The sequence below is a fragment of the Balaenoptera acutorostrata genome, chromosome 8 (assembly GCF_949987535.1).
Source record: "Balaenoptera acutorostrata chromosome 8, mBalAcu1.1, whole genome shotgun sequence".
NCBI lineage: Eukaryota > Metazoa > Chordata > Mammalia > Artiodactyla > Balaenopteridae > Balaenoptera > Balaenoptera acutorostrata.
Window position 1 is genome coordinate 76518539 of NC_080071.1, and position 26462 is coordinate 76545000.

General features: G+C 54.4%; 1 protein-coding gene across 5 annotated transcripts; it reads left to right on the forward strand.

The window, feature by feature from the left end:
* The first annotated feature begins 796 nt into the window (after positions 1 to 796).
* Positions 797 to 15149, forward strand: STK11IP (serine/threonine kinase 11 interacting protein). Of its 5 annotated transcripts, none has more exons than XM_057551750.1 (25): positions 797 to 861; positions 1031 to 1116; positions 3197 to 3402; positions 3614 to 3688; positions 3967 to 4062; positions 4461 to 4568; positions 4694 to 4765; positions 5790 to 5916; positions 6159 to 6262; positions 6392 to 6487; positions 6739 to 6780; positions 6978 to 7124; positions 7302 to 7386; positions 7930 to 8235; positions 8387 to 8592; positions 8902 to 9018; positions 9117 to 9294; positions 10968 to 11192; positions 11286 to 11389; positions 12428 to 12525; positions 12629 to 12807; positions 13014 to 13095; positions 13300 to 13370; positions 13846 to 14093; positions 14754 to 15149. In XM_057551750.1, exons 2-25 carry the CDS (start codon positions 1056 to 1058, stop codon positions 14901 to 14903), a joined length of 3183 nt encoding a protein of 1060 aa, XP_057407733.1. In that variant the 5' UTR covers positions 797 to 861; positions 1031 to 1055; the 3' UTR covers positions 14904 to 15149. The 5 variants fall into 5 exon arrangements, 4 of the variants coding, with proteins under 4 accessions (XP_057407733.1, XP_057407735.1, XP_057407734.1 ...); XM_057551752.1 differs by having other exon boundaries at positions 13903 to 14093; XM_057551751.1 differs by having other exon boundaries at positions 9117 to 9258.
* Positions 15150 to 26462: the final 11313 nt, after the last annotated feature.

The following is a 26462-nucleotide window of genomic DNA, read 5'->3' on the forward strand; positions in this document are numbered from 1 at the left end:
GACACATTATTCTTAATCTAATTCTGTAGTCGACGTCTGTTATTTGACCAGGAGCCAGGTGAAAGCTACAACGGGAACTTGGCAGTCTCAGCAATATCGGTTACTAATTGAACGACCTTCCCAAGTAACCTAAGCTTTGTGAATCCGTTTTCTCATTTTCAAACCCGAAACAATAACAACCTTTAAATTCAGCTGTTAGAAAACAAAGTAAAAACAACAACAACAAAAAAACAAAGGACGAGGTGCACGTGGAGGGCTAACAATCGCTAATGAGAAAGCCCGATATTGATGAAGCAAAAAAGAAAAGCGAGTCTGGAGCGAGATTAAGTAAAAACTGTCAAAGAAACCCCAGAAATGGCACCTCCGCCAGCTCCAGCTCTTTCACACATGTCAAAAAAAGTCCCTCCATGGCGGACACGCTCTCCTTTAATTGAAAAAGGAGTGTTCACTTTGGACGAGTCTTTTCCTTACTAACAGAAAATTCCTTTTCTCTAAACTTTGCTTCCCCGCCCAGTTTGCAAACAAGGAGTCAGATTTTCCTCACTGGCTCGGAGGAGCACCGCCGAGCCCAGCGGGCGTCTCAGGAGGTGCAGAGCCCACAGCTGGGCGGGGTCGACGGAGGCCCAACTTGCAGCAGTGGCCTGGGCTCAGGCAGCTGCCACCGCAGAAGGCCCGCCCTCGACAGAACCAGTGGGCACCGCCCCCCATCCGACACGTTCGCACGACTTAGGGCGTGGTTTCCGGCAGCGGAGGCCTTCTTTACGGCCGTCCCTCCCGCGCGCCTTTCTTCCGGGGCGGGACTTCCTGTCCATTATTGATAGGCGCCGGGAAGCAGAGCTGGTGGCAGGATTATACAGGAAGGTAAGTCTGGCTGGCTAGACCTTATGCTCCTTGAAAGGGCACCAAGGAGGAGCTCTTACTCGCCCTCCTTTTTGTTTTTTTTCTCTCCGCGAGACCTCGGTTTGCGCGGACGTCTTGGCCATTTGGCACTACCACCCACCTGAAGCTCTTCCGCTTCCTCTTTGCTCAGGCTCCGCCCCCAGCGTCCTGTGGCCATGACTACCGCCCCGCGGGACTCCCTGGTGTGGAAGCTCGCTGGGCTGCTGCGTGAGTACGGTGAGTAGACTTCCGGTTGGGCTGGGGCGAGATGGGGTACTTCCTACCTTCCAGAGAAACGCCCCCTAAGAGTCATGGGGTTACAGCTGTTTAGGGTCACGAGGGTTTGGGTGTCGAAGAATTCATTTCTTTACTCCTCCGGGGTTTGTTCGCTCTGTTGTCCTTTGTCTTTTGACAGTTTACATCTTAGCCATCCCTCGAGGCCAAACTCCAGTGCCACTTCCTTCATGCGTTCTCTGATACTCTCAGAGGGAAGTGATGGTTACTTGGCCATAAGCCCCTCGAGACCAAGGACTGGTCATAATAATCGTTCTGTGGCAAAGCACTAAGTTTAGCATAATTAAAAGCACGAGATTTGAAGTCAGACCCACCTGGGTTGGAATCCCAACTCTTTCAAACTTGACCAAATTGTTTAAGTTTTCTGAGCCTTAGTTTTCCTCACCAGGAAAACGACATAATGATTGTACTTATCTCAAAGGTTGCTATGGGGATTAATTTTAATTCACATAAAGCATTTAGAACAACGATTGCATATATAGTAAGTGCTCAAAATTGGTAGTAATTATTATAATTTCTTTCCTTGGAGCCTGGGCACAGTGGAGCCATAGTCGTTGTTCAGTAATGGATGGCATTAGTTGTGGTAGAACAAGTACTGGCTTTGAGATCAGATGGACAACTTCCTACCAGCTGTATGATCTCAATCGAGATTCTTCTTTGAAGTCCAATTTCCTTATTTGTAAGAGAGTGTTAACAGTACTTTTTAGGAGATTCTGATGACATTTAAATGAAGTAACATGTCTGGCACATAGTACTCAACGTTAGCTGCCTTCCATCACTCTGCACTCCTATTGATGGTATCTGTGGAATCTCTATAGCATTTTTACTTTCTGGCTTGTAGTACTAACTGTGCACATGTCTTATCTCCGCTTGTAGACTGGGAGGCTCTTTGAGGGTGGGGAGAGTCCTTGAACCTTGTCTGTATCTATCCTCAGTGTTAAGTACATAGAAAATCCTTCATACAAGGTTGTAGGAGTTGATAATTTATTCAGCAGAAATCTGACTTGGTTCCAGGGGTTAGGGCTGATGGTGTGTGTGTGTGCGCGTGCACGCATGCATGTGCAGGGACACAAGTGACTAAAGAGGTAGCAGGAGGGAGAGTGTTGCAGTGATGGAATAGACTTGTATCTTGATTGTAGTGGTGGTTACAGGAATCTACATGTAGCAAAATAGCAGAGATCTATATATACACATTGTACCAATGCCAATTTCCTGGTTTTGATATTGTACTCCATATAAAATATAATGATTAGGGATTACATTTTAAAGGTATGAGGGACCTGTCTGTGCTAGTTCTGCAAAATCCTTCTAGTCAATCCTTATTTTTTCAAAAAACTTAAAAAAAATCCTCTTTGCCTACCTTGTAGTTGTACTTTCTTAGTTGCAGTAATGAATACCAAAGATGCCCTCAAGGATGAGAGTCTCATTGGAGAAAGCAGTTTTAACATGGAGAGCAATAACAATACCTTAGTGCTATAGAGTGGTTATTTCCATGACATGTATTTTAGTGTTGTTTGAAAGTTTCTGTAAGTGCGCATGTTACTTTTGCAATCAGAAAAAAAAATACAGATAAAGCAATCAACTTTAATGTAAAATGAGTGATTATGGGGAAAAGTTCAGCAGTGTTGTGTGTTGAGAAAGCTTCCTGGAGAGAAGGTACGTCTCAAGCTGGGCAGAGTGGAAGGGGGTGTGTCAGAAAATGAGGAAGCTGGGAACCAAGTCGACTGTTTTTCCAGCACTGTGAGTAGGCCAGGCTCTTTTGGGCAGAAGGTGAAGGAAAATTTAGAAAAGTTGGAGTCTTGTAGCGAAGCAGTCTGCTATATCAGGCTGAAAAGTTAGGAGTTTTTGAAGGTAGAGGAGAGCTGTTGAAGACTTTTGAGCAAGGAAGAGGTAAAAAATTTGATCCTGTAGTGGAGGATCAACAATATGAGTTGGAGTGGGTGTATCCTGGGGTCACAAGTCTTAGAATAAAAGGAAAGAGCCTTTTCTTATGTGCTCCTCCTGTCTGCCCCTCTCCCTGCAGGGGATGCGGTCCTGTCTGGCCGTAGCACCCTGAGCCTGCTCACTGCCACACTGCAGCAGCTGAACCACGTATTTGAGCTGCACCTGGGGCCATGGGGCCCTGGCCAGACAGGCTTTGTGGCTCTGCCTTCCCACCCCGCCGACTCCCCCGTCATCCTCCAGCTTCAATTCCTCTTCGATGTGCTGCAGAAAACGCTTTCACTCAAGGTTCTGGGGTGGGAATGGGGTAGGATATACAAAACGCCCGAAAGAGCAGTGGAGGCGGGGCTGGGGGTACGGCATGAGTGCACGAAGTCTGCAGGGCCCAGATTCAGATGAGGTGAGAGCTGTGCTTGGCAGTGCTAGGGAAGAGAGGCCAAGGAAAGGGACATGTGCTGGACCTCAGTGACCTGAGTGTTTTTTTGGTTTTTTTTTTTAGCTGGTCCATGTCCCAGGTCTTGGCCTCCCAGGGCCCATCAAAATCTTTCCATTCAAGTCCCTTCGGCAGCTGGAGGTATGGGGTGTTGGGGGATGTCAGTGCACAAAACCCAGCTTGAGCAGCCATTTGGGGCGGGGAAAGAGATGTGGCCTCTTTTGGCGGGGTGTGGGGGGCAGACCTGGGTGTGCTCGTTGCTCTGCAGTGATGTGCTACCCACTGTCTTCCACTTAGTGCTGCCCTGAACCATAGGTGGCTTCGTCATCTTTTCCTGCCTCCCTGTTGGGAGGCGGGGATGAGACCTCTGTCTTCTGTGAAGTTCAGTCTTCCTCCCTCCCTCCCTTCCCTTGCCCCAGCTCCGAGGTGTCCCCCTCCACTGCCTCCATGGCCTCCGTGCCATCTATTCCCAGCTGGAGACCCTGATTTGCAGCAGGAGCCTCCAGGCATTAGAGGTGAGGAGGGTGAGGGGTGAACCTGGATGCCTTGTCCTGAGGGACGTGGAGGACCAAGCTCTGGGGTTCCGCCTTCTCTGCAGCCTTCCCTGCCTCCTGCCTCCCACCTCCCTCTGGACCCAGTGTCCTTGCTCCCTCTGCTGTGTTCCCGCAGCACTCTGTGCCCGTCCATGTGTTTACAGTCACGCCTAGCATATCGTATGCGATATCCTCATGTCTGCCTCCCCGCTCTGCCCACAGTGAACTCCTTGGGGACAGGGCCCTGGGCTTTCTTTAAGTCTTCATCTCCAGACCGAGCTCAGTGTATAAAGAGTGAATGAACGGCTGGCTGATAGAGCGTGGTCTTGGCATGGTAGGGAGGGGAGAGTGGAGGTAACAGCACCTGCCTGCCTGCGCAGGAGCTCCTTTCAGCCTGCGGTGGTGACCTCTGCTCCGCCCTGCCCTGGCTGGCGCTGCTCTCTGCCGACTTCAGCTACAACACTCTGACTGCCTTAGACAGCTCGCTGGTGAGTGAGCCTCGGAAGGGGCTTTGGGGAACTGGGGAATGGCAGGGACGGGTCCTTCGGGAGGAGGGCCGGTTGGCTGCCTGGGGGCGTCCCATTTTCCACTTCCTTTTCCCGTTCCCCCTCAGCGTCTCTTGTCAGCTCTGCGCTTCTTGAACCTGAGCCACAATCAGGTCCAGGACTGTGAGGGTTTCCTGAGGGTGAGTAGGAACAGCCTGGCTGGGCGGGTGCCACTGGGGCCTCTGATTGTTCTGCTCTGACCCTCTCTCCTGGACTCCTTTTGCTCCCACCTTGCCCTTGCCCCCGCCCCCAGGCCCCTAACCCCCTCAGAGCCGCATTCTGGGAGGTGGTACTGTTTGGAGGCACAGATTCCAGCATAAGACAAAGCAGTGTTCAAATCTCAACTCCTATCCCTGTGTGATTTGGGACAAATTAGTCTCTTAATTTTTTTATCTGTAAAGTGCACATCCTAGGAGTACGTACTTTTATAGTATTAAAATGACTGTAAACGGTATCTGATGTTACGTAGCCCAGTGCCTAGCTCAGAAAAGGGTAGCTTTCGTGGTGAGGATGAAGAACACTTCTCCCATGTCTCCCTGTCAGAGATAAAGCTGGATACTAGTTAAAATGGTAATAAACTATTTGTGATAGTTAATTAGTAGTAAAACTATTTTAATCAGTAATAAGCTATTCAGCGTGAACTGAACTCAAGTTTGATTTGTGCATCGGTGGGCGTTTTCAGCGGAGAGTGAGCTAGTGGGAAGGGGGACGATGGGGGGCTTGAGCAGATTCTCTCCTTGACCAAACTCTAGACGGGTTCCTCTGAAGTCAGGGAAGGGGAAATTTACGAAGAGCAGGAAACGGGCATTGGTCTGTGTGAAACCTGTCTGGTTTGGTAACTGGCACTTTTCGAAGTCCCATGGAGGCTGGGAGACCTGGGCCCTATCTTCAGGCGTTGGCTGGAGCAAACTAAATCCTTCTGGCAGCCTTGAGTTTTTCTGGGTAGCGGTGTAAGGGGGCTGGAGTTGTCGTTCTGGAGCTATCAGAAACTGGTAGATTTGTGCAAGCCTTAATGTGGGGGAAGTGGGGGGGATGAAATCATTTGTGCTGACAGTCTGCAGTCTTTATAGGCCAAGGTTGAGGCCTAGTCGAGAAGAGGGTTCAGAGGAGCCTGACTAGAGTCTGGTCAAGGAGAGAATCTTCCTCACCCCCACCCCCTCCCAGGACTTGTCTGAGCTCTGCCATCTGGACATCTCCTATAACCATCTGCGTCTGGTGCCGAGAATGGGACCCTCGGGGGCTGCTCTGGGGACCCTGATACTGAGAGGCAATGAGCTCCAGAGCCTGCACGGTGAGTGGGGGAGATGGGGCGGCCAGGCTGTAGGGGAGGGCGGGGCAGACGTGGAGGGGAACGGCGGCAGTGTGAGACTCGGCGGCCTGGGACCTGTGTGCCCCCAGAGCCTCTCATGCGGCCTTTGGGCAGGTCTGAGGTGCCCAGGCTGGCCTTTCTGCTGTGCCCCCCCAACCCTGCCCCCCACCCCCTCCAGCCTTGCTCACCCACATGCCCCTCCTCCCCTCTCACCCCTGCCCCAGGCCTGGAGCAGCTGCGGAACCTGCGGCACCTGGATGTGGCCTACAACCTGCTGGAACGACACAGGGAGCTGTCGCCGCTGTGGCTGCTGGCTGAGCTCCGCAAGGTGAGGACCCAGGAGCTAGCTTTGCGCCCCTCCTTCCGTCCCTCCCTCCCCCCCGTGCTGAGTTGCTCAGCATCCCTCCTCACACGGGGGCGCCCAAGGCCTGCCTCAGCCTCCTCTTCCTGTCCCCAGCTCTGCCTGGAGGGGAACCCTTTGTGGTTCCACCCTGAGCACCGAGCGGCCACCGCCCGGTGCTTGTCTCCCCGTGCCAGGGACGCTGCTGCTGGGGTGAGTGGTCTTCCCGCGTCTGCTCTGCCTTCCCTTTCCTGCCAGGCCTCCCCAGCCCCTGCACCCTCTTGCCTCTCCACCCCCATCCCTAGGCTAGGGACCAAGGCCTTGGACCCCCTGCGTATCATGCTGTTCCCCCTCGCCGACCCTGCTGGTGCTTACAGGGCTAGGAGGACCTCCAGCCCTGGCTTGGGGCTCCCCAGGGCGTGTGCTCCCCACCGACACTACCCTCCCCTTTTATCTTCACTCAGTTCCTTCTTGATGGGAAGGCCTTGTCACTGACTGATTTTCAGGTTCGTGTGGTGGGAATGATGGCGGGATCGATTTGGAAGGATGTGAAGGGAGGGCACTGGCTGAGGGAAATAGAGGGCTGTGCGGGAGGGGGCCGCCTGCTCAGCTGGCAAGCGTGTCCCGTCTCTCAGCGAGCTCGGGCGGGACAGAGGTGCTCCCTGGCTCCGACCTCTTTCTCCTTCCTGTTGCCCCACGCCAGACCTCCCCATCCTCAGGGCTTGGCCCCATGGCCCCACCTCTGCCCTGGCCGGTGGGGAGTACCACGGAAACCTCCGGCGGCCCTGACTTGAGTGACAGCCCCTCGTCGGGGGGCGTTGTGGCCCAGCCCCAGCTTCGTAAGGTTAAGGTAAACGGTGTCCTAGGCTGCCTCGTGCCCGGGGTTGGGTGCCTCAATGGTGGCTCTGGTTAGCCGATGCACTGGGAGTAAGTAAGGGCTTATCCTTGCCTGTGGGTGGGTATTTTGGGCAGGTTGGGTGGCAGGCCCCTGGCTTTCGTAGAATGTGGTCCCTCTACCCGACCTCAGAGCCGAGTCCGTGTGAGGCGGGCGAGTATCTCGGAACCCAGTGATACGGACCCGGAGCCCCGGACTCTGGACCCCTCCCCAGCTGGTGAGTTAGCCCACCGCCAGCCCCCCGCCCCCGTCCAGCGCGCTCCAGGCTTCTGGCTGGGAGGACTTTTATTTTTGGTGGAGTGGAGCATTGTGAGGGGCCTCGTCGTCCTTCCGCTTTCCTTTTAGTCTGGGGAAAGGAGAAGAGACGGCTCCTGGGCAGCACTTTCCAGAGGGTTTTTCAAGGAACACTGTTTCTGTTGGATGTCAGAGGTCAGGCGATGAAAGGATTCCGTGGCCCGGTCAGTCTGGGAAAAGCTGTGTTAAGAGAGAGTTCAGTAGTTTCTTCAGGACGTCTCAGGACCTTAAATGTGCTGCTCGGTCTGTCCAGTCTCCCAAAGCAGCAGGTGCCGCGCGCTTCTGAGGCGCACGTGACCGCAGTGTCCCACAGGAGGCGCTCTGGGACGGGCTCCTCTGACCTGGCTCTCCCCCGGCCGTCGCACCCCCTTTTTCCTCACCCGGAGGAGCCCGCTCAGAAGAGGCCGGGGCCGCCGGGGACTGTGGCGGTCCGGGCTCGCTAAGCTGCGCTCCCCCGCCTGCCCAGGGCGGTTTGTGCAGCAGCATCGGGAGCTGGAGCTCATGAACAGCTTCCGGGACCGCTTTGGCCGTGACTGGCTGCAGTACAGGAATCACCTGGAGGCCTCCGGGCCCGCTGCCCTCGGCACCCGGCCTCCGGACGCCCCGAGCCCAGAGGCTGTGCGCGGCCCTCCGCCCCCTGAGAAGGGGTCTCCACAGGAGGAGGCAGAGGCGGTCAGGGTGGAGCCGGAGCCGCAGGAGGAGGAGGAGCTGGAGGAGGGAGAGGAGGAGGGAGGAAAAGAGGAAGAGGAGGAGGAGCAAAGCGAGCTGGAGGGTGAGTGCTCGCTGGCCGCGGGCGTGTCTGGGGGCTAGGAGACCCCAGGTGCGGGCTGCTGACCCCTTCGGGATGGACGGCCACCCCACGTGGGGCAGAGTCTTGGCTGCCTGTCTCTCCTCATAGGGTCCCTCTCTTGGTCTCTCCTCAGTGGAGCTCTGCCGCCCCATGTTGGTGTGTCCCCTGGAGGGGCCTGGGGGCCTGCGGGGCAGGGAATGCTTTCTCTGGGTCACTGCTGGCCACCTGTTTGAGGTGGAGCTCCAAGCAGCTCGAACCCTGGAACGGCTTGAGCTCCAGAGTCTGGAGGCAGCTGAGATAGAGGCTGAGACCCAGACCCAGAGCGAGCCGGTGCCCGAGGTGAGCGGTGGGAGCCGGGGTTCTGGAAGAGGCGCCGGACTTTTTTCGGGAGCCGACTCTGACAACATGGCGTTGGGTGCCAGGCACTGGGCGGCCTGTTTCCCACACTCTCTCTCTGAGCTTAGAGCCTCGGAGGGGCGCTGAGGGGGGAAGGTGGGCCCCAGGCGGCTTGGGAGGCGGGGCTGAGGAGCAGAGCTTCTGGGCTGGAGCATGGCGGTCAGCAAAAGCATTCTGACGGAGTCCAGAGCTTTGTTTTCCTCCACGCTCGCAGTGTAACCCTCATCCCTCCGACCCCCTCTGCCTGCTCAGGGCTCAGATCCACACCCTGGGGGCCCCGTCCTCGTTCTCCGCTTCTCCTACATCTGCCCCGACCGGCAGTTGCGTCGCTATGTGGTGCTGGAGCCAGATGCCCAGGCGGCTGTCCAGGTGATGGGGCCTGGCGTGGGGCCCAGGAGGCTGCGGGAGGTTGGAAGCCCGAGGGCTGGGGTCCTGCTCACGGCGCTGTTTGGCCCGCCCTGTTTCAGGAGCTGCTGGCTGTGTTGAGCCCAGCAGCCACCTTGGGGAAGCATCAGCTTGGGGAGGCGAGGGACCCACCCGGCGGCAGACTCCAGTGTCTGCGCTGTGGCCATGAGTTCAAGCCAGAGGAGCCCAGGTCAGGACTGGACGGTGAGGAAGGCTGGCGGCCTCTGTTCCGGAAGACGGGTACCAGCCCTGCCCTTGACCTCCCTACCCACGCGCCTCCTGCCGCTTCAGGGAGAATGGTTTTGAGGTGGGAGTGGGGAGGGGGAGCCCTAGGGCAGAAGGGAGCAGGGACCAACTTTTCTGCCTGGAGGAAAAATTAAAACCGTCTGCCTGCTGCATTCACAAAGAAAGAAAGAAAGGAAGAAATTACATCCTTTTTTCCCCCTTAAAGTCAGGAAATACAGTCTCTGTAACTGCTTAAACATACCCATTTTTTCATAACTTGGAGCCTTTCCCTCCTTTTTTTGACTAATATGTCAGAAACTACATAAAACCTACTGAGCCCCCACTGCAGTGCTGGATTGTCTGGCTGCTGAGTAGGGTGCTGTGGGGGTTGGCTTAGATTGTCCTTCCCTGACTGACCTTGTGAGCTACTTGATACCGAGTAGTGCCTCGTGGCATCTCTTCACATCCTGTTCTTTAAGACGAGAGGTTTTTCCATTACAGACCAGTCAAAAAGCCATGTCTTTGAAGACACTGAAGAAGAAAGAAATATGCTTGGTAACACCTGCGTTGAAATGTATGATTTTTATTAGTCACTTTTCCCTTCTTGGCAGCAGCTGGAGCAGGGGTTTAAATTTTATTCAGAAAATTGAGCCCTCTCCATCCCCCACCCTGAATTTGCCCTGGCAGCCGCAGCCCCCCAAGGCCCAGCAGCACAGTGTGTGCAACGGAAAGAGCCCCACGCTGGCCCTGATCCTGTCTGTGCATCATGGGTCCTGTGGCCCTGGGGGTCCTTTCAGTGGTGGCATTCGTCATGAATGTTCCTGTGTGCTCCATTCTCCTTTGATTTGAGCCTCAGTCACCTCATCTGAGCAGAGAAGAGAATGGACTTGCCCCATGACGTTAGGAGATTTAAAAGTGACAAAACGGCACCAGGCACAGTTGCCTGGCACAGAACCAAGGACCTCCACAAACGGTAGCTGCCGCTATGACCCCCCAGCCGTGTGGTCTCGGGCAGGGTGCGTCAGTCATTTGATCTTTGCTTTCCTCACATGCAAAACGGGCTCAGGAGAGTCTTGATACAACGTCAAAGGGTCTAGCACGTCCTCAGTGCGTTGTAGCCGCTCAAAGAATGTTTCCTTTCTCATCGCTGATCTGTGTCCTGGAATCTTTACCCGATTCCACTCCCTCATCCTGACCACCCTCTAGGGTAGATACCCTCATCATCCCCATCTCACAGATGAGGCACCAGGCACAGAGCGCTTAGGTGACTTGTCAGAGTTGCTTAGATGACAGCCTTCAAGTAACGGAGCCTGGAATCGGACCCTTATCTGTTGATTTGGGGCTTTCAGACATCGAGTACCCGCCCAGCCCAAGGCTGTGGGAGGGGCCCAGAGCAGGGCCTGGCTGAGTTTGGCCCTCTCTGAGACAGCCTGAGATGAGAAGGCAGGGTGTATTGAGGAGGCTGTGGGCCGAGGCTCCGGGCTTGCTCATCCCTCACTGGGGCGGGGAGCGATTGGTCAGCAGCCGGTCCTGCAGAGGGCATCAGGTGGGCTGGGAGCATGCGGAGCAGCTAGCTTGTGGAGCTGGAGATGGGGGAGTGGGGAGGGAGTGCTGTGAGTACAGCCGGGGGGGGGGTGGTGGTGGTGCTGTGTGTGTGATTCACGGGACTGTGCCCATCCTCCCTCCAGAATCGCCTGCTGTGTGTCCAAACTGTGGTAGTGATCACGTGGTTCTCCTGTCCCCTGGAACCCCCAGTGGAGAACAGGGACAGGGAGAGCAATCGCCAGCCCCCTCGCAGTCCCCGAGCCCCGGCCACAGCCCTCCTGGCCACAGTGCCTACAGCACCAGGGCCGGCAGTGCCCCATCTCAGGCACCGGCCTCCCGTGACCGCCACAGTTGGAGCCTCAGCCCCCGTGAGTCTAGGCGAACAGAGACGGGGTGTTTGGGGGAGGGGCGCTGGAGCCAGGGTGGCCGGGGCAGGCTGACGGCCCACCGCTTGCCCCCAGCCCCTGAGCGCTGTGGCCTCCGCTCTGTGGACCACCGACTCCGGCTCTTCCTGGACGTCGAGGTGTTCACCGATGCCCAAGAGGAGTTCCAGTGCTGCCTCAAGGTCTGTGCCAGCCTGGCTCTACCCTGTGCCCCCAACTGACCAGGGTGCCCGCCTCTTTCCACCACAGCAAAGTGTGTCCAGGCGGTTGCACTGGAGCCCCCAGGTCTGGCTTCTGGTTTAAACTCCGGCAGCTGCTCTCAGTGTGGCTGTGGACACGTTTCTTGGTATTTGAGTCTCCGTTGTCTCCCCTCTACCACGGGGAGGATACTGCCTACCTCACGGGGTGTGGAGCACACGTGAGAGCCCATGTCTGCAGGCTGCCTCGTGCAGCCCCGGGCGCTTAGTAAATGGGGTCTCCGGCCATTATTGTATATCCCCCACGCCATCAGACCCTCTCTGTGGAGCTCTGAGCAGCTGCAGGACACTAAGGATATAGAGGACATCAGTCTTGCCCTCCATTTTCTCTTCTGGTGCGAGGAACAGCCCGTCATGATGCGGTGTGCAAGCACTGGAATCAGGCTCAGGCCGTAGAGGGGCATCTGATCCAGCCTGTGTGGGCCAGGGAAGCCTCCCCTTCCTGTGGTGATGGCTAAACCAAGTCTTGAAGGATGAGTTCCAGAGGAGGGAGGAAAAGAATGTTCTAGGAAAAGGAAGCAGCAAATGCATGGAGACCTGAGAGAGTAGCTAGTGGGGAGAACTGGCCGTGATCGGGACAGCCACGGGGTGGGGGTCCTGAGAGGAGTCTGAACAGGCAGGCAGGGCTCATTCAAGAGCATTGTCTTGTGTCGGCCACGGAGTTTGGACTTGAACCTGAGTCCTGCGGGAGCCACTGCAGGCCTTGGAAGCAGGGGAGTGGCAATAGGTTTTGTGTTTGGGGACAGTTGTTCTGTCAGAGGGTGGATTGGAGGGGGCGAGATGACAGGCAGGGAGACCTGCTAAGAGCCTGCCACGGGTCTGAGTGCAGGCGGGGCTGTGGGATAGAGAGCAAGGCCGATGGAGAGGCTGGGATGGACGCGATGTCGCCAGTAGCTCGGCCCTCAGCCTGGCAGCCGCCTCTCTGGTTCTCTCTGTTTGACATCAACTTCCTCTTCCCCTTAGGTGCCACTGGTGTTGGCAGGGCACCCTGGGGAGTTTCTGTGTCTCACGGTTGTGTCTGACCACAGGCTGTACGTGTTGAAGGTGACAGGGGAGATCCGGTGAGTGAGCGGGGCCACGGCCAGGGAGGGGTCCGTCCGGGGCCCCCATGCTCTCACTCTGCTCTCGCTCATTCCTGCCGCTCTGCCCTCACTGTCTCCACAGCGGGCCTCCGGCTGGCTGGCTGCAGCCGACCCTGGCCATTCCCCTGCAGGATCTGAGTAGCATAGAGCTGGGCCTGGCAGGACAGAGCCTGCGGCTGGAGTGGGCGGCTGGGGCAGGTGGCTGTGTCCTGCTGCCCCGAGATGCCAGGCACTGCCGGGCCTTCCTGGAGGAGCTTACGGGTGAGAGAGGGAAGGGGGAGGAGGGAGGGTGGGGTGGGGGCCGAGGGCCACAGCGCCAGCTCTGGTGCCCACAGCGGAGACAGCCGGGTAACGGGACCCATCCCTCTTGGAAGTTCCGCAGTGCGGAGGATGGGAAGGTGTTGAGAGGTTGGGATGCAAGAGGTGGAGTCTTTGAGGGCTCCCTGTCCCTGGCTGGCTCTGTCCAGATGTCTTGCAGTCTCTGCCCCCCACCCGGAGGAGCAGCGTCAGCGCCACGGAGGAGGAGGTGACCCCGAAGCATCGGCTCTGGTGAGTCGATAAGGAGGCTGAGGCCAGGCTGAGGCCCAGACGGCTGCTCGTGGAGCACGGGCCCTCTCTCCACAAGCCCCTGGTCGGGCCCTGAGCGCCCATGCCTCCTGACCGGGGCCTGGCCTTCTCCCCACTCTACCCCCTCGTGGTACTTCCCATCCCCTGGCTGACCACTCCTTCCTGGGCCTGCCACCTTCTCCCCAGGCCGTTGCTAGAGACAGACCCTTCCTTGGAGCCTCTCCGGTTCTTCTATCTTCGGGCATTCCTGGTTGAAGGTGAGGCCACCGCCCCGGCCCCCCAGCCCCCCAGCGCCTCTCCGTGCCTTGTAGCAATTCTCAGTGCTGGGATGTGGACTTCCCACCCAAATAACGGCCTCGTTGTTCCTGGCCCCTCTGGGAGGGGCCAGGATGTGCCCTGGGGCGTCCGTGGCTCAGAGACCTTTGCTTTTGGGCCCAGATCGTCTGGGTCTGCTCCACCTCATCCTTGTGGTGAAGACGAGAGCCGGTCCTTTCCCACGGGGAGGTGGGGTGGTCGGGCAGTTTCCCTTTGTCTTGGGCCTCAGAGGTCTTGGAGGCTAGAGACCCCTGGCGTTTGGGAAAGGGGGGGCCTTGGCCCCCAGAGGCACAGGCCGCATTGTGGCTGCCTCAGTGTGGTCACTCCTCTTCTGAGCAGCGCTGGGACGCTGCCCGGGGGATCTGGGCTCTTCCATGGCCTTCTCCTCCGGGCCTCACCCTGCCTCTTTCCCTCCAGGGCCTTCTACCTGCCCTGTGTCCCTGTTGCTGACTCTGTCCACCCTGTACCTGTTAGATGAGGACCCTATAGGGTCCCAGGCGGAGCCCCCTCTTGCAGCGGCATCGGGCGAAGCCTCTGAGAAGGCCCCAGCCCCCGGGCCAGGCCCTTTGGTGCGTGTCAGGGAGCAGCAGCCGCTCAGCAGCCTGAGCTCCGTGCTGCTGTATCGCGGGGCCCCGGACGACCTGCGGCTGGTCTTCTACGACGAGGTGTGGGAGCGCGTGTGTCGGGCCGTATGGGACTTACCACGGGCAGTCAGGGTAGGGGGACACCGAGGATCAGGGTGCAGGGAACCGGGAGGCTGTCACGGGGTTTGGACAGTAGGGAGGGAGGCAGTTGTAGGCAGCGGAAACACCCTGGACTTGAAGCCCAGCCTTGTGTTAGCTGGGAGGCCCTAATGAAGCACCCGGCTACTTGGAGTTTGTGTCTGATGAGGCCCGTGTGCCAGCCGTGTGGTCTTTACAGCCTCCACGTGAGGAGGTACTATGATTATTAGTCCAGTTACAGTTGAGGACACTGAGGCTTGGGGATGTTAACCAGCATGCCCAGGTCACAAGTGGCAGAGCCAGGAACTGAACCCCAGGCAGTTCCTTGGAATTGACTCCAGGACTGATGATATTCTGGAAACAGGGAGGATTAAAGAAACCAGGTGGTAAATGCGAAAGCCCTTTTGGGGCCTTCAGTCAAGGCTGATTGGGTTCTGTTTAAAAAACTCAGAGTCAGGATCTTTTATGGGGAGTGACACAGGCTTGGGGATGAGAAGAGGCCATGAAGCAGGGAGGGGCAGTGGGTCCCCCTGAGGCCTTCCCTGCCTCCCCTGCTCTGGTGTGGCCCTTGTGAGTCTCACCTCACTACTGGTTGTCTGCCAGGTGTCCCGGCTGGAGAGCTTTTGGGCACTCCATGTTGTGTGTCCGGAGCAGCTGACGGCCCTGCTGGCCTGGATCCGGGAGCCCTGGGAGGAGTTGTTTTCCATCGGACTCCGAACTGTGACCCAAGAGGCTCTAGACCTTGACCAGTGAGGCTGCCGTGCTGGCCCCGCCCCCGGCCTCAGGAGCCACGGCTACAGATGTTCTCTCTCCAGACTCTGGCTGCGGACTTCTCTGGCCTTTGGGCACTGGTCAGCAAGGCCCCAAATGACCCACAACTCAGGGGCAGGGTGAGAGGACTGGTCCAGCCTCTAGATGACCTGGCCCGAGGGAACGGGCTGAGTGGTCAGAAGGAATGTTTCTCCTGCACTTTTTCTCAGGTATCAATAAAGTTGTTTCCATTCCGGATGCCATGGGTGCAGTTGGATGTGTCACTCGTGAGGCCTGCTGTTCCCCTACTACTGCTAACAGAAACTGCCCCGCCCATGGCTTTTCCCCAGTGGACAGGCCAAGCAGCCTTGTTTGAACTGTGAGACCCCATCTTCCAACCCTGCTTTTTGCCCCCGCTGATGGGATCCAGTAGGACTCCTACCCATGGGCACCAGTCCTCAGCCAGCAGCACCTGTCATGAGGCCTGGTGTGGAAATCACTGCCTAACAAACAGCTGGGACAGTTACATTGTCCCTCTCCTGAGTTTCAGCTGGGAACTAACGAGACTCTCAGGCCATTGGCAGCGGGAGCTGAATACGAGTGTGACTGGGGAGCGGGTTCGTGGAGCTGGGCAGGCACCTGGTGGTTCCGTTCCTGCCTTCTTCCCAGTACCGCCTCACTCAGTCCAGGGGCCTGGTTGGGTTGACCCCACTCCTTTACCTGTGTCTCTGTGGCTGTGGTGATCGGTTCAGGAATTCCCACGTGGCCCAGTTTGGCCTACCAAGGCCCAGTCCTGGCCTTTGGCTGGAACAACCGAGAAAGAGGCAAGTTTCCGCCAGGAGGGCTGCTGAGAGGATGAGCCTGCAGCTGCTGGCCCTGAGGGGAGGTGGAACCATGCCGAGACAGGGAGGCAGAGCTGAGAGCTGGGGCAGGCAAGGCCAAGTCTGGGTGGTGTCCATGGAGTCCTTGGGTCCAGTGTGACCGCAGGCAGATAGCCCTGGAATTTTAGGTTGTGTGAGCCAATGGGGACCCCCTCCTTTTTTCTGTTTGGCTTAAGCTAATTCGAGCCAGATACGAGCCGCTGAAAGGGTCCTAACTACTACATACACCCCTATTCTGACTTGACCCAGCCTGAGTAGGGATCTGTTTCCTGCACCCAAGAATGAACACAAGGGGAGTAGTGTCTCCCACACGTTCGTGTAGGGAGGTCCTGGTAGAAGGGCTTGGGAAGGGAGTGTGGGGACTCCCTTTGAGCCCCAAAGCCTGGCTCTGGTTGAGTGTGTGTGTGGTTTTGAGAACTAATGGGTGGGCCTTATTTCGGGAGCAGGTACATGCCAGGCACTGAGTTCAGTTTTGACAGTCTGCTCCACGCAGGGGTCCTGGGAGGTGGTGGCATCTTGTTACAAGTGAGGAAACTGAGACCTAGAGGAGGTTGATGATTTGCCCAAGATCTCGTCAGTAAGTAGAGGAGACCTGATGAGTCCAGGCTAGTGTGACTTCAAACCTGCGCTGTCAGCAAACCACTGGGCGCACTGCCTGCCCCTTCACTGCAGAGCGTGGGCCTCTGTGCCAGCCCCGCTTAGAGAGGGATCACTGCCCACCTTATCCTGGGCTGGGGATCTCTGAATAACCGTACACTTGTCTAGGACGGGGAGGCCCAGATGCACCATATTTGAAGTTTTTCTTTCCTCCAGAGTGTGGTGAGATGTTAGGAGAAGTATTAATTCATGGGTGGTTTTCACCCCTCCCAGCTGACTGGAGAGAACAGGGTGCCGGATCTTGCAGTTTTAAGTGAAAGGGCTAAGCTGTAAGAAGAGATTTGAAAGGGACCTTAACTAGATAAGAGGTCTGGAGCGGGAGAGGGAAGGGTTTTTAGAGAAGAGCATTAGAGGCAGTGTCGGTGCAACTCCCCTGACTTCGGGGGGCTCTCAGGGTGGAGGGCCCTGTGCCTTGCTCCCTGTTTGGAATTAGGAAGGACAGTGACCTGTCAGATGCTCCCCAGGCCACCGGGGCAGATGGAGATATGGCAGTTGGGAAGGACCTGGCAGAATAAGGCTGGTGAATAAAAACAAAAATAAATAAATGGGACCTAATTAAACTTAAAAGCTTTTGCACAGCAAAGGGAACCATAAACAAAATGAAAAGACAACTCTCAGAATGGGAGAAAATACTTGCAAACGAAGCAACCAACAAGGGATTAATCTCCAAAATATACAAACAGCTCATACAGCTCAGTATCAAAAAACAACCCAATCAAAAAATGGGCAGAACATCTAAATAGACATTTCTCCAAAGAAGACATACAATGTTGGCCAAAAAGCACATGAAAAGATGCTCAGCATCACTAGTTATTAGAGAAATGCAAATCTAAACTACAATGAGGTATCACCTCACACTGGTCAGAATGGCCATCATCAAAAAAATCTACAAACAACAAATGCTGGGGAGGGTGTGGAGAAAAGGGAACCCTCCTACACTGTTGGTGGGAATGTAAATTGGTACAGCCACTATGGAGAACAGTATGGAGTTTCCTTAAAAAACTAAAAATAGAGCTAACATATGATCCAGTAATCCCTCTCCTGGGCATATATCCAGGGAAGACCGTGATTCGAAAAGATACAGGCACCCCAATGTTCATTGCAGCACTATTTACAATAGCCAGGATGTGGAAGCAACTTAAATGTCCCTCAACAGATAAATGGATAAAGAAGATGTGGTACATATATACAGTGGAATATTACTCAGCCATTAAAAAGAATGAAATAATGCCTTTGCAGCAACATGGATGGACCTAGAGATTGTCATACTGAGTGAAGTAAGAGGAAGACAAATATACCACTTTTATGTGGAATCTAAAAAAATGGTACAAATGAACTTACTTACAAAACAAATAGAGTTACAGGTGTAGAAAACAAACTTATGGTTACTGGGGGGAAAGGGGCGGGGTGGGGATTAATTGGGCGATTGGGATTGACATACACACTACAATATGTAAAATAGATAACTAATAAGGACCTACTGTATAACACAGGGAACTCTACTCAATACTCTGTAATGGCCTATATGGGAAAAGGATCTAAAAAAGAGTGGATATATGTATAACTGATTCACTTTACACCTGAAGCTAACACAACATTGTAAATCAGCTATACTCCAATAAAAAGAAAAAAAAAAAGCGAGCAAGATCAAAAAAAAAAAAAAAAAAGAATAGGGCTGGTGACATTTGCTCAGATTTCTCTTGACTGGAGAAGGGAGGCGGCCCAGAAGGTCCTGCAGGCCTGCAGTGGGGCCTGGAGGTCAGCTGAGAGGGTGCTGCGGGGGTCACTGCAGGAGAACGGGATAGGCCTGGCCCCCATGTGGGGAAGTGACCAAGTTAGACTTGAATTGATTGAGTTTAAATCACTGATTGGGCTGAGTTTACCAGAATGTTACCATGCTGACTTTTCTGTCGGTTAGAAATGGGGACTCATCACGAAGATAAAGTTGAGTTATAGAGGAAAAAGTTCTAGTTTTGCACACCTGAATTTGGGGGACCACTATGTTTCTGGAATTCCTATCTGTTACCGTTGGAAAGGTCAACACTGAGGGTTTGGAAGGTGTGGCCCTAGAGGGCAAGGGAAGTGGTTCTTTCACGGCGGTCTAGGGGGTGACTCCCTACCCCTGACTAGAGGCCTTCAACTTAGGGTTCCCCGGGGAGGGGATGTGTTCTGATAACTTAGGCCTCACTGGAAAGCTTTGTTTTGGGAAAGTCCAAGGCGGGGGTGGCTCCTGGGACTGGGGGGCGGGGAGAAGACTTAAATCCTCCGGGGGTCCTGTTCCACCCTTGACCCAGCCAGCCCTCTGCAAACCCTCGGCCTCGGCAGGATGGAACCGTGTGGGAAAGAATCAGTGCCACTGGAGGACAGTTACTCAGCCTCAGGCCCTCCTCATGAAGGACTGAAAGTCCCATATCGAGGTCCCTGGATTCCGGGGAGGGAAAAGAACGGCTGGGCCCCCGGGGGAGGACAAGGCATCAGGGTGGTTAGGGCCACTCTGAGCAGCTGTGCCTTTCCTGACCTCCATGTGGGTCAGCACTGTTCCTCTCCTGAAGCATGTGCATTACATACTCATTCATAAATCCACTGACTGGATGCATTTATTCATTCCTTCACTCGACAGAGATTAATAGGACACAGGTTCTATCGCAGAGCCCATTAGAGCATATGTCAGGGCCAAAGGTGTTCCCCAGTGGCTCATAAACTACTCCCTTGAAACAACTACATTCTCTGGGCCAGGACTGCAGCGAGGATGTGGTGGGGCCAGTATTTGAGGCTCCGTTGAAGATTCATAGAGGAACACCCCTAAATAATGATGAAGGTAACAATCTAACAGCTGTGGCTTAGTGAGCCCTTATTATGTTCCATGCATTGTTCAAAGCATCTGATCTTCTCAAGTGTTTCTCCTATTCCTCTGGTTGTAAGATACAGAGCCAATAAGCTCAAGAAAAGAACCCTGAGTGTATAGACATGACCCAGACCTGGAAGGCTGGTGCTGAGGCCCCAGAGATGTGTTTTTCCTGTCTCTTGGAGCCAGATGGTTTCTCTCTCCCATCCCCAGCAGGGCCCAGGTCTGGTCTGGCCGGAGAATGGGGAGGAAATGGTGTGAATCTTGGAACTGGCCAGTTGGGAAAAGCTGGCCAGGGTGGAGGTTCCCTCAGCGACAAGCCTCCTTCTGCAGGGGTGGAGGGGCCCAGAAAGGATGGTGCAGAGTTTCAGGAAATAAGTTCACCTACTTCTGTTTTGCGCGGAGCTGGCCTGAATTTTTAATTGAAGCAAATTAAAACTTCCCAAAAATATTAGTCCACTTTCTTGGCAGTGTGCACACCCGCCTTCCCCATCAGTGATTTTGCACCATCTGCAAACAAGAGCCCGTGCTGGTCCTGACGAAAGCCTTCTCCAGCCTCTGGCCCAGAGCTACCTTTCATGGAAGCCGGGCCTGTGGACAAGCACATTCCCAGAAGCCCCATCAGGTCATGGTCCGGATGGGGCAGAATAATCTCCAGTCATTTTAGGGTGATCTGGAAAGACGTGTGAGGCTGGGGGACTTGAAAGAGGAGCGTCTTCCATTTCCTTGTGCTTAAAACCTCTGGGCCCATCTTTGTTTTCTGTAACAATTCAACGAAGTCCTCTGCGCCCTTTGTCCTGTGGATGCTCTTTGTTTGGTGAGCCAGAGGACAGAGGTGCTGGTGTTGCCTGCCGAGGCCATGACCACTCCTGGGAGCGTCTGACCTTTAGCTCTGCACCCCACCTGGAGGAGATGCCGGGCCACACCTCCTCCTCAGACCTTGCTACATTCTGAGAAACTGGGGCTGCTTTGCCACTGACACTTGTGCACAGACGTCAGTCTGCAGGACTTGCCTTACACACCCTGGACGGACACGGGAGATGGATTTGTCCGCTCAGTCTGGCCTTTCCCCTCCAATGAGTGCTTATCGATTGCCTGTCTGGCCTTGGGCTTGCTGGCAGTGGAGGCCCAAGGCGGTGGAGGGAAGGGATTCGCTCCCTGAAATTGTACATAACAACATATGTAGAAATAAGGAGGGAGGGGATAAAATATACATTCACGTTTGCTTCTATTTGTGTAAATAAATTCTGGAGGGAATAAACAGATATTTGTGGTAGGGGATGAAGATGAGAACAAGGCAGAAGGGGGAGGGGGTGGTATTGACTTTTATGTTTTATTTATTTGTACTTTTTAGCTGAAAAGTATTTAAAGAAACTCTTAATGTGTTATGATTCAAAAATTATATTAACAATTTATATGAAGCCCTGGGGGGTTTGGTCAGTGGCCAAACTGAGTGGTGTAAGCTTTGATTCCTAAGACTTTGGAAGAGGGGAGCAGGTCAGCTTGAAGACCCATCCCTCTTTCTCAATGGGAGAGTGTCCATCTTTGCTGATGAATCATTTCATGAGGAGTGAGGGGTGACGTCCTTCTCCTCCGTTGCCGAGATGCTGCGGTAGCTTCTAAGAAGACCCCTCCCAGATTGCTTAGCTGCGGCTGAAATTTCACGCGCTGCTCTGTGTGGCTGCTTTGCCCATCTCTGGGTGCGTGCAGCATTTTGCATCCACCTAATCCAGAGTCAGTGTGTGTGATGGTCATATAGGAAAAGGCACAGGGGATTTAGACCCAAAAGATCCTGGATTATGGTTTAGTTTTGCATCTCACTGTTTAACCACAAGCAAGCAACTTGCCCTGGCTGCTCCGTGGCTCCTTCGTCTACAGTGAGGAGAGGAGGCTAATCGACATCTTATCCAGGTCACCAAATTGTTGAGTGCAGTGATGTACATGGAAGCACTATGTGAATCATAAACTAGTAAATAAATGCTGTTTTTAAAAGCCCTGCCTGTTTGTTATTACAACCTGCTATGTTGCCTAGAAATGCCCTTTGTAAGCAGAGAGGGAAAGCTTGCATCTTCCTGCCTGTGTGTTTATGAGTGGCTATTTCTCCAGGGTGCTTCAGAGGGAACCTCAGACACTGCTGGGGACGTGAGCAGACCATGGCATGCTCTCTTCTTGGCCCATCCTCAGTCACTTGATCATCTTGGACTCAGTGACTTCTACGCCCTCCACAAAAACATTCTTCAGTTTATTAGTTACTATAACTACTTGTGCACTCACCTTCAATGCCACAGACGTTACTGAGCTCCTAAAGTGTGCCAGGCTCTCTGTGAGAGGAGGGGGTGGGATATGAGGATGAACCAGACACGCTCTGGCTCTCAAGGAGCTTACCGCCCATGGAGGGAGTGGGAAAAATCACCTTGGAGATGGGTCATGAGGACAGGAAAGATTACGGAAGGAGAATATCATCATAACGGCCATTTTGGAGCATCTACTTTGTACTAATCATTTCATTGACATCACTGCACTTGGTCCAACCCTGAGGGAAAAGTGTGATCTCTAGTGTACAGGGGAGGAACCTGAGACTCAGGTTAAGGAAGGTGATTCTCACCAAGGGGATGCTGGATCTCCGACTCCGGCCCTTCTTCTCTTTCCCTGAAACCTTATTGCCTCTTAGACCTTCCAGGGTGCCTACCCTCTAGTCCTTTTAAATCCGCCCTCTTGTGGTACCAGGTTCCAGAGATACCGCATCCTACCACCATCCAGATCCTCAGCGCCCAGATACCTGTGCAGATGCCATTCTTTCCTGCCACGGGGCCTTTCCTGAGCTCTTCCTTCTGCCCGGGATGTTTCTCCTGCTTCCCCAACTCACCCCTCTTTGCATGGCTGATTCTTTCGTACCCTTCAGGTCTTAGTTTAATTGTCTCCTCCTTACAGAGCACGTTCTTAACTCTGCTACCTGAATGTTCCCTGTAAATGTGCTTCCCCCCATGGCGCTTGCCACATTTCATAATTATAATTTATGTATTTGCTTGTTTGTTGTCTGTAAGCTGCCCCAGGGCAGGGACCAGGTCAGATTTTCTTCACTGATGTATACCCAACACCTGGCGTAGAGTGTAGAGTGAGTGTGTGGGTCTCAGTTTACACACTTGGGAGTGCAAGAAACATTACAACATTTTCAAAACAACCTTTTATTTCAAGCCCCCATTCCATGGGGTTGGCGGGACTTACTCACCTCCCCCCATCTCGGGGAACGGGGGGTAACCTCCTTCTGCTTTGCTGATCGGGGAGGGCAAAGGGTAGCTCCTCCACCCCCTCCCTCCCCTCCTCAGTTTCTGGCCAAGACACTGAGGGTCTTGCTAACCTTTTCTTTTTCTTCCTCTGCAAGCCTCCCTAGGTTTTCTGAGACTTTGGCTCTGTATGAACAAAAGGCAAAAAGGCTTGCTGGCTTTCTGTCCCACCCATTCACCCAAAATGACAAAATCCAAAGCAGGCTAACTGCTTGGGTGGGGTTGGGGGAGAAGAAAGGACCTAGACTCATATGTCAAAATGTCACCCTAGCACAGATGAATCCGTTCCTCTGGAGCTGAAAGGTGGGCTCCGCAGGGCGAGAGAAACTTCAAGGGCAGGCGGTGTTGTCCTGGGATTGGGTTTGTTTCAAAGCTGAGTCCAGGCTTACTGATGGACACATGGATTATGACAGGATAAACCACTGCAGAGTAACAACAATAGTAAATAAGAAGAATGACATTTATTGAGCACATATTCTGTGCCAAGCATTGAACTGGCATTTATATACAGCATCTCTAACTCCAGAGTCTGGGCTTTTTATCAAAGCCACGTTACTTCTCTAGTAAAAATAAAATAAGGTCTTACTCACCACGAGGCCAGTCAACAGCATACGGCACTGGGTGCTCTGTTCTGGGAAACAAGGAGGAGATACTGTTGGCAAGAGGGAATTCCAGGCCAGTCTCAGTGACAACCTGGGGCTACCTGAACCCACACCCTATCATCTTCCAGAAACTCTTCAGCCTGCCAAGTTAGGATTATAATTGCAAAGATTGGTTCATTGGCCAAGGACTGTCCGAATCTACCCTGGTGGAGTTAGATCTCAGATCTTTCTGTCTTCTTTGAATTGGCGTGGTTGGTATCTTCAGTTTGGCTGGAAGACTTACTGCGCTTTGAGATATAAGCCAACTTCTACTTATTTCATGTGTGTACATTTCATCATTTTTCAAATTGCAAGTTACCTGAGGGCTTTTGTGTCTCTTTGATTTGTAGTAATATTGAAACTAGCTTAACGTTTATTGAGCACTTACTATGTGCCAGGCACTGGTCTGAGTGTTTCACACAGATGAACTCATGTCATCCTCTCAACAACTCTGTTCTTATTGCCATTTTGCAGAGGGGGAATCTGAGGCCCATAGAGGGTAAATAACTTGCTCCAGGTCACGCAAGTATCAGTGGCAGAGCTGGGCTATGAACTTGTGCTGCTTGATCACTCCCTTATATGGCTTCTAGTAGCAAAGATGAAGTCTCATCCTTTGGGGAGGAAGAGAGAGCTGGGAATAATGAGCAGCCACTTCACCAGAGCTTCTATCTTCTATCATTGGGCAACAAAACCTCCACCACACACACACACACACACACACACACACACACACACACACACACACATGCATACAGAATGGCCATCCTTTGTGCATGCAAGGAGCACTCTTTTGTCATAGGAATGAAGACCTCATCGGGAACTTTCCACAGGGGACTGACAATTACAGATGCACAGTGAAAAAGCCTCCCGGATGCCAGCAGATCTGAGTGGGAATAACGAAAGCACACACTGCTGTCTAATAGGATGAGTTGGTATGAAACAACTGGGGCCGTCAGCATCTCTTTCTCCACCCTGGAAGGAGAGATGAGCATGGGTGTCTGGAGATCCTTGGAGGGGAGATTTCACTCCATCTCACTCCCCAGGGGTTAGGGGATAGAGGAAGGGGCTTGCAAGGCTAGAGACCAAAGCTGCTGACTGGGCATGGGTTGGGGGGAGTCCCCAGCTGGGAAGAGGGTGGGAGTCTGAGGGCCCCAGGAAGGTGAGGCTCGTGCTCAGGCTGTTCCCCGGGGAGGGTGGGGCCTCAGCGGGATGAGTCGTGTGGTAAGGCATCAGTGTCCAGGACCCAGGCTGGCAAGACCCTCCCCAGGCTGTCTTGGTATTAAAGCAGGTGCTGTCCGACTTTACAGGCTAGAAGACAGGGACAGGGGCCATGAGCAGGACAAAGGTGTCAAAGGTAGACTGAAGGTCAGAGAGCCCTGGGAAAGGTTCCCAATCGGGGGACTCCAAGTCTCCTGTGTGTCTCTGAGCAAGGGCAGGCCCTGCCAAAACACTCAAGGTAGAGACTTGGAACCGAGTTACCTAGCTCAGAGCGATAAGGGATTGGGCCGTGTATTAGTGTGCTAGGGCTGCTGTAACAAAGTTCCACGAACAGAGCAGCTTAAACAACGGAAATCTGTTGTCTCACAGTTCTGGAGGCTGGAAGTCTGAGATCAAGATGCCAGCAGGGCCCTGTTCCCTCTGAAGGCCCAAGGGAAGGATCTGTTCCAAGCCTCTCTCCCAGCTTCTGGTAGTTCCTGGGCTTGTGGCAGCACAACTCCAATCTTCACATGGCGTTCTCCCCAAGTATGTCTGTGTCCATATTTCCCCTTTTTAGAAGGACACCATTCATATGGGAAAGGAGCCCACCCCACCCCAGTATGACCTCATTTCCAAATAAGGTCACCTTCGGAGGTACTGGGGGTTAGGATTTCAACCTATGAATTGGTGGTGTGTGTGTGTGTGTGTGTGTGTGTGTGTGTGTGTGTGTGTGTGTGGTGGTGGTGGTGGAAGGGGACACGCAATTCAACCCATAACAGATGGGTCTCACATCCTGAGTTTTGGAGCACAGTTCACACACTCTACTTACACACAGCTGGCTCTCACGTGGGCATTTTGGTTCACGCTCTGCACACCCTGTGAGACGGGGAGGCCGAGCACATCTCTTTCCCTGAAAGAGGCTTGGAGTGGTAAACGGCTGTGGCTGGGACATACACCGATGATGCCCTGTCAGCACCTGCTTCCCAGCTGTGACCATGGCAGGGTAACAAGCCTCCCTGAATCTCTGCTGTGGTGAAGCCAAGATGAGTATGGAGAGGGCCCAGCACCGGGCTGCTGGTGCAAAGCCAAGGGCTCAGCGGATACTAGCTGCCTTCCCCTCTTCCCCCCGACGGCTCTGAATGTAGAGAATCTTCCCTCAGGTTGAGCTGAGACCCAGGTGAGGACAGGGCTGGGAGAGGGTAAATTACGTGCCCAAGGTCACAGGGTTAAACCTCTTCCCCACACAGAGACCATCATGTCAGCACCCTGTCATCCCCTGCCCCCCCCCCCCGCCCCCCTCCCCCGCCCGGGGAAGGGGTTGGTTTCTCTCTCCTGGGCCTGGCCCCTCTCCTGACCATCAGCTCCACCCTGGGTTCTCCCCCAGCATCCTCCTAAGTTCTCCTCAGGATTCAGGGACGTGGCTCCACCAGCTATTAATGAGGGGTTGTTAGGGACACGGCATTGCGCTAGGTGCTCAGTTTCAGCGAGACCCCCAGAGGGTCAAATTGGGATCCAGTCGTTCCTTCCAAAGACCTTTGCCCTTGGAAAAGGAGATGTGACCTCAGGGGGTGGAGGAGGGAGAGAGAGGGTGTAGAAACTGAGCCGCAGAATCTTAGAGCTGGATGGAACTTCGGAACACCCCGATTCCAGGCCCCTCTGGCTACGCTGGGGAAACCGAGGCCCAGGGAGGTAACTGCCAAGGTCAAATGTTGGGCGGTGCCTGGTGGCAGAAGCCAGGCATCTGAGGCTATACCGGGACCGACTGGACAGGTGGTGGGTGCTCCCGTAGGCCTGCGAGCTCAGTTCCCAAGGTTGGAGGGGCTGGCGTCTGCGGAGGGGTCGCCTCCACGGCTCTTGCGGGGAGGGGAGGCTAAAAGCAAGGTGGTGCGTGCATCTGGGGATTGTGGGAGTGGAGGGCGGCGCAGCCGCCCTCGGCAACGCGTGGGGCGCCGGAGAAGGGGTTGGGGGGCCGGTGGGGTCCTGCGGGGGTCCGCGCGTGGGGGCCGGGCCGGCCGGGGCGGGGTGAGTCACCGCCCGCCCGCTCCCATTGTGCGGCC

Bases quoted from the DNA above. Each gene is read 5' to 3' on its own strand.
- STK11IP (XM_057551750.1), top strand. From the start codon at position 1,056: ATGACTACCGCCCCGCGGGACTCCCTGGTGTGGAAGCTCGCTGGGCTG. The intron at 6,488-6,738 runs GTGAGTGGTCTT...ATCTTCACTCAG, and splicing joins CCAGGGACGCTGCTGCTGGG to TTCCTTCTTGATGGGAAGGC. The intron at 7,387-7,929 runs GTGAGTTAGCCC...CCGCCTGCCCAG, and splicing joins TCTGGACCCCTCCCCAGCTG to GGCGGTTTGTGCAGCAGCAT.